Source organism: Aptenodytes forsteri, unplaced genomic scaffold (assembly GCF_000699145.1).
Source record: "Aptenodytes forsteri isolate BGI_AS27 unplaced genomic scaffold, ASM69914v1 Scaffold255, whole genome shotgun sequence".
NCBI lineage: Eukaryota > Metazoa > Chordata > Aves > Sphenisciformes > Spheniscidae > Aptenodytes > Aptenodytes forsteri.
In genome coordinates, this window is record NW_008794888.1 from 3,108,230 (window position 1) to 3,114,669 (window position 6,440).

General features: G+C 36.7%; 1 protein-coding gene across 2 annotated transcripts in view; it reads right to left on the bottom strand.

Annotated features, from left to right (window-relative positions):
• TANK (TRAF family member associated NFKB activator) overlaps positions 1-6,440 on the bottom strand; it is a 31,246-nt gene that overhangs the window by 20,545 nt on the left and 4,261 nt on the right. Inside the window, exons 2-4 of one of the 2 annotated variants that reach the window (XM_009274909.2) lie at positions 5,179-5,325; positions 1,846-1,954; positions 455-567 (exon numbers count right to left, since the gene is read on the bottom strand). In XM_009274909.2, the coding sequence (XP_009273184.1) occupies positions 455-567; positions 1,846-1,954; positions 5,179-5,277 (321 nt within the window). In that variant the 5' untranslated portion in view covers positions 5,278-5,325. Of the gene's footprint in view, positions 1-454; positions 568-1,408; positions 1,512-1,845; positions 1,955-5,178; positions 5,326-6,440 lie in introns of those variants that run through there. The other variant, XM_009274910.2, reaches the window with a different exon arrangement.

Here is a 6,440-nt window from a genome sequence, read left to right on the forward strand (position 1 = left end):
TGGGCCAGTTTGGGTCAGCTGTCCTGGCTGTGCCCCCTCCCAGCTTCTCGCTGGCAGGGCATGAGAAGATGAAAAGCCCTTGACTAGTGTAAGCACTGCTTAGCAACAACTAAAACATCAATGTGTTATCAACGTTATTCTACTAAATCCAAAATGCAGCACTATACCAGCTACTAGGAAGAAAATTAACTCTATCCCAGCTGAAACCAGGATACTATTCTAGGGAGCTCGATGGCCAAACAGTGATTGCACTAGGAAGGATCAAAGATAGATGGTTAGTTCACCTGAGTAGACTGCAGTGGCACACCACTCATGCACTTCAGGTGAGGATCTTGTATTAGAAGAAGTGCAGTTCAAAGGCACCAGTAAAAATCTTACTTATCTCTTTAGGTTCTCATAGTATAATCACAGCACAAATGTGATCTTATGTTAAACATGCTGCAGGCAACCATACCTTTAGGAGTTTTTCTCTTTGCTTTGCTACGTTCAGTTTTTCAGAGAGCTGGCTGAAAGATAAGTTGGAGGTTTCAATGTCTTCATGCATCAGAATGTAGGGATGCGCATTACCTTAAAAAAAAAAGCAGCTGATTGTCACTGCATTTTTCCCCAGCCAGCTTGCTAAGTACAAGCAAAATTAAAAGAAGCTAGGCTTGTATTAACTTCTTTATTTTCTTTGAGCAAGCTTTCATATTAAACAAGCAAGAGAATCCCAATTCTGTGCTTAGAGACAATGCAAGACTAAACCAGCAATAAAGAATGTACATGTACTCTTAAAAATAAAAGCCAACCACGTTGCTAGTATTTATGAAAACCAGGAGTGTTAGGCTAGTGTGAATAAATATTTAATGAGCATGGCAGATTAACACATGGTTACTTTGACTCTCTTCTTTTATTTGTGTAATACAGTCAAACAGTGGAAAATGATCCATCAATGACTTTGATTTGAAAGAGAATTACCTGCTTATAAATCTTTGGTTATCCCATAAGATTAGCATCACAAGACTCATCTAATGTAAAAGACATATAACCATAGCACTCACATCTAGAACAACCTGAGCTAAACTTATTAACAGATAACTGTAAAATTAATATGTAACAATTTTGGTTTTAATTCTAGTGAACGATTTGAACCCGTATTTTCATAACTTTTATTGGCTTCAGTGTAAGCAGGTTCTACATCTAAAGAAAATCTCGCCGTTTCTTGAAGAGAATTAAGAGAGACCTCAGAAGTGTTGCATTTTATAAATAGATTTTGAAACTGCACATTTGTGTTAACTCTCACGTTCACAGAAAAAGTATGATACTGCTTTGAGAGATGTATATTGTAAAAACTGAAGCAACAAAGTCAGAACTATTCATCAATGCAACACAGCATAAAAAGAAGTAACGTGCAAACTGGAGTACATACCTCTGTTAGCATTCAGAGCAGCTAACTGCGATTTCAGTTTTGCAATAATGCTGTTTTGAAGCTCTATCTTTTCCTGCTGTTCACATATTTGCTGCATGTAGTTTTCTGTCTGCAAATACAATTTAATTATCATTAATCTTATTCTGTTTTGAATAGGTGTCTCCTATTTGGCATATAAAAAGCAGCTCTGATTTTTAAAGATAATTGTAGTTGTGGACCTCTGCGTGAAAACCCAACTAGAATTAAGAGACCTCAGAAGTGTTGCATTTTATAAATAGATTTTGAAACTGCACATTTGTGTTAACTCTCACGTTCACAGAAAAAGTATGATACTGCTTTGAGAGATGTATATTGTAAAAACTGAAGCAACAAAGTCAGAACTATTCATCAATGCAACACAGCATAAAAAGAAGTAACGTGCAAACTGGAGTACATACCTCTGTTAGCATTCAGAGCAGCTAACTGCGATTTCAGTTTTGCAATAATGCTGTTTTGAAGCTCTATCTTTTCCTGCTGTTCACATATTTGCTGCATGTAGTTTTCTGTCTGCAAATACAATTTAATTATCATTAATCTTATTCTGTTTTGAATAGGTGTCTCCTATTTGGCATATAAAAAGCAGCTCTGATTTTTAAAGATAATTGTAGTTGTGGACCTCTGCGTGAAAACCCAACTACAGTCACCTTTGGCAAGTCCATATTTTTGAGACTGCCCTGATCAGAAAAGGTATTATAGGAAATAAATCCTGATTTTCAGTAACTGTTTCAACTGTGGCAGTTGTAAAGCATAGGATAACTTTTAAGTATAGGATTCTTCATTCATAGCCATAGAACACATCAGGTTTAAAATTAGAATTTTAGTATTCTTCAGAATGCTGGTCAGTTAGTTTATCTATAGAAAGATGTAATTTTCTTCCCCCATATTTTCTAACAAATAAATGATATAAATATAGGCTTTCAAAAAGATAGATTTTAAATGGAAAACAACAACATTGCTTATTCCATACAACAGATATTTTTTAAAAAACTTTAATTGCCTATGAACAGAGTTTTGCCTGTTCCTTTGAATGTAGTAGACTTGTTTTTCTAACCTAGAAAACAGGGCGGGGGGGGGAAGCAAGGAAGCAGCCCCATTCTTTATCTAGCCATACTCCATCTCATGCTATAAATAGGCCGTACAGAACCTAATAAGACTGCTCACATTTCACTGAAGTGTATAAATATTGTTAGACAGCCGGTTAATTGAACAAATGGTCAGGTGGCAGGAAGATGCTAATATTCAAAACCTATTATTTCATTAGCACATGCCTAATGTTGCAGTTACGGTAGTGGTAAAAACAAGCAAGAAAACTTGTGAAGTCCCAGCAAGGAAACTTACAGGAATGCACTGAATTTTTCTGAAATTAAGAACACGTCTGCTACTGAACAGGTCATGACCTGGAACAAGACTAGGCATTGTTTTCACACCTATTCATAGTTTATCCATACTGCTATCTAATTCTAAAATCTCAGTCACATTTAAATTCCACATCCCCCTACTGCCCAATGTGTTTGTCTGTAAAGCAGGCAGGAAAAAATCTACAAGCAAAATTTATTTTAAAAGGCCAGGCAGTAGTTGTATTATGAGAGTTGAGAGTTTATAAAAAAAAAAAAAAAAAGCGATCAAAGAGCAGTACACTCCAGCAGCTATAAGAGACCTCATGAAGCAGAAAAATCACTGAGAACCAAATTGAAAATGTACAACAGCAATGTCTTGTCAACACTTCTGTACAGAGCACAGACATGACAGCTAAAACAGACAGAAGAGAAGATGCTTTTGACAGCCAGTGTGCACAAATTATTCCTTGAGTCAGATGGCAGCAACAAGTTACCAACTAGAAGATCTGCATGACAACCAACCATCCATCTGTATCAAACACCATCTGGCCGAGATGACTCTGGCTTCTGTGTGCTTGACATGGCTCCCAGCTCTAGAGACTGGCAAAACAAGTGGCCTATCGGTAACTTAAGTAGTAAACTGTTAACAACAGAATGGTGGACAATCCAACAATGTGTGAAGGCCACACAGTGAACAGAGGAAGTTACTAGAGCAAAGCACTGTACAAAGGTCATTCAAAAACCAGGAGTTTGGTTAAAAAAACCTAAAAGCCAACACAAACAAAAAACCCCCAACTAATTACAGTATCAACTCTTCTCGAAAAAATACTTTTGTTCTCTTTTGAAGTCATGAAATCCAACTACTGAGAGTTGGATTACGACAAAGATTTGAACTGGTAGTAATACTTTATGAAAGGCTTTTGTTTTTAATTTCTGAACCAGAGAAAATGTGGAGAGAAATCTTGCAAGCATTTAGGTGACTTAACACGGATGATCTCACACACTTCTCTGGTTTTCTTCCATAGACTATAGACGTGCTATCTGACCTTGTACTTGATGTCTTCTTTCTTGGGCAGAAGTTTCTTTCATGTACTATTAGATGACCCCGGAGTATTAACGTGACTGGTTTTCCTTCAAATAATTAATTGTTCATCATAAAAGACAGAATTTAAAAGATTCCCAAACATTCTAAAATGTGTTGCCTTTTGTTAAGTTAGTTGCAATTTCAGCACTAAACGTATTGACACGCTACGTGTGCTTGTTAAGTACAGAAAACACTACAGATTTGCACCAGCACTGCTGCAACAGACTATGAATGGAGATCGACTGCGCAGTGGATGACTGTACACATGACTGACTTGATACCTGTTCTGCAGTGCCTTGGCTAGTTTATTTTGTCATGCAAGGGGATGGCAAGATTGTGCCCCAATATCAGAATGTTCTCTAGTAGACCTTTTCTGCTCCTGATTCTACTACTGCTTCCATAACTTGATACCGAGTATGGTTCACCTGCCCCTGAACAAAGTCCCAGCCTACCAGTTATGTGGAAGTATCAGAAAGTCCTGTAGCATCAAAAACATTCAAGCCTTCCTATAACAGAGGTTCCATTGCTGGGCAGAATACGCATGATAAAATTAATATGATAAAGCCCAAAACTGATAGCTTTGCAATACGCTGGCATACATGATGAGAAGTCCTAGAAGAGTTTTGGCTGAAGTAATGTATTCTACAACAGACTAAGTAAAAATTCAAAGGTGCTCCTTACTGGTCAGAATGCCTCCAGAACCTTTCTGTTACTTCATAATTAAAGAATAATTGTACAGATGATTATCTTTTAAAATTCAATACTTATTCTAATAATTTTAAGGTAAGTTTGCTGTAAATGTTTCAACACACAAACTCTGTTGTCCTAATAGCTTGCACAGTGCTTATATATTAGTCTTTGACCTTTACATCAAGTGAACTACTAATTCATATGGCATATCTTCCTATTAACACAAAAATGATTTAAGCTATTTACATTAATAATTTAAAAAGTAATTTTTTTAATAAAGCAAATTAAATTTCAAAACTTACTTCATTAAAGCTAGGTAAATTTTATATACATCTTTGCTGTTTACATTAAAAGACTTCATTAATCCTCCAAAACAGACAACACTTTTCTCACCTTTAAAACTACAAAAAATTAAAGGTCGAAAACCTGAAACCCACCTATTACATTCACAGCCTAATGAGTTACTCTGCAGTGTACTGGCCTGGTTTCATAATGGCAATTTCCAACTTTAACAGATGCACTAAAGTGTGCGTAGCTAAAGTGAAATTGAAATCTCCATGTACCACAATCCTCCATGGGAAGGATGGCTTTAAAGATACAGGTCAGAGCCCAACACATACTTTTTGCTGTAGTTCTTTCACAGCATGGTCCCTGTCCATGCATGCTTGTCGATAGGCTTCATAAGCTTTGTTAAGCTGCTCTCCAATGTTTTTGTCCATAATTCCCAAAGTTGTTTCATCACTGAAAAGATGGTCAAGTTAACAGACCTGAAAAGTAATCAGAAGGAAAAAGAGAGAATGCTAAGAAACAGAAGTATGTAACTAAAAACATACATAACATGACTTGTATTAATATCAAATTCAAGTAACTTGTGCAGTATGTTTGAGCGTGTCGTGGTTTAACCCCAGCCAGCAACTAAGCCCCACACAGCCGCTTGCTCACTCCCCCCCAGTGGGATGGGGGAGAGAATCGGAAGAGTAAAAGTGAAAAAACTTGTGGGTTGAGATAAAGACAGTTTAATAGGGAAAGCAAAAGCCACGCACGCAAGCAAAGCAAAACAAGGAATTCATTCCCTACTTCCCATCGGCAGGCAGGTGTTCAGCCATCTCCAGGAAAGCAGGGCTCCATCACGTGTAACGGTTATTCCAGCCGAAACCAGGCCAGAGCATTAACTCACATAATAGTTTAAACTATAGCTCTGCTCACCTCAACATTTAATTTTATGTCCAGGGGTAGGTTTAAACAAAAGCCAAATAAAAGCAGGTTAACTCTGAATTAAATTCTGGATGTACAGAATGTGTAAATGTATGTGTAGTTACAGTGTTTGAGGATTGAGACTTAAAAATCAGTGCAGATCACCAGTTACCTGATTTTATGACATTTCCAACAGTTTAATGTTTACTCAATTGTGAAATAACAGCATTAAAAAACAAAACAAAACAAAACTCAGCTTTTGGCAATAAGCAATAAAAACATAAAAGCTCAATAACATTAGGTCATGTGGACCTATCCTATTCTATGCCCTATTTGAAAATGGCAACACAAGCAACACTACAAGGTGAATTAAAACATCTTTTATCTGAAGATCAGTAATACCAACCAGTAAGAATTAGCAAGACTCAGACCTTTTCACACAATACTATCAACTTTTTACACTTTGTGAACAATTTCAATAACAATTCCTGAAACTACAGCTCATGAACTTCAACACGTAAGACTACAATGCTATTAAATGTCAGACTTCAATTTCAAGACAGAGTGAGCTTTGCAAACACAGGTCCTTTGCTTCTATAGTAATATATGACATGAATTTTAAGATCAAAATTTATCATAACATAAGTACAGTAGAGGACAGGTTAGTGAAGTCTCACACCCCCCCCCC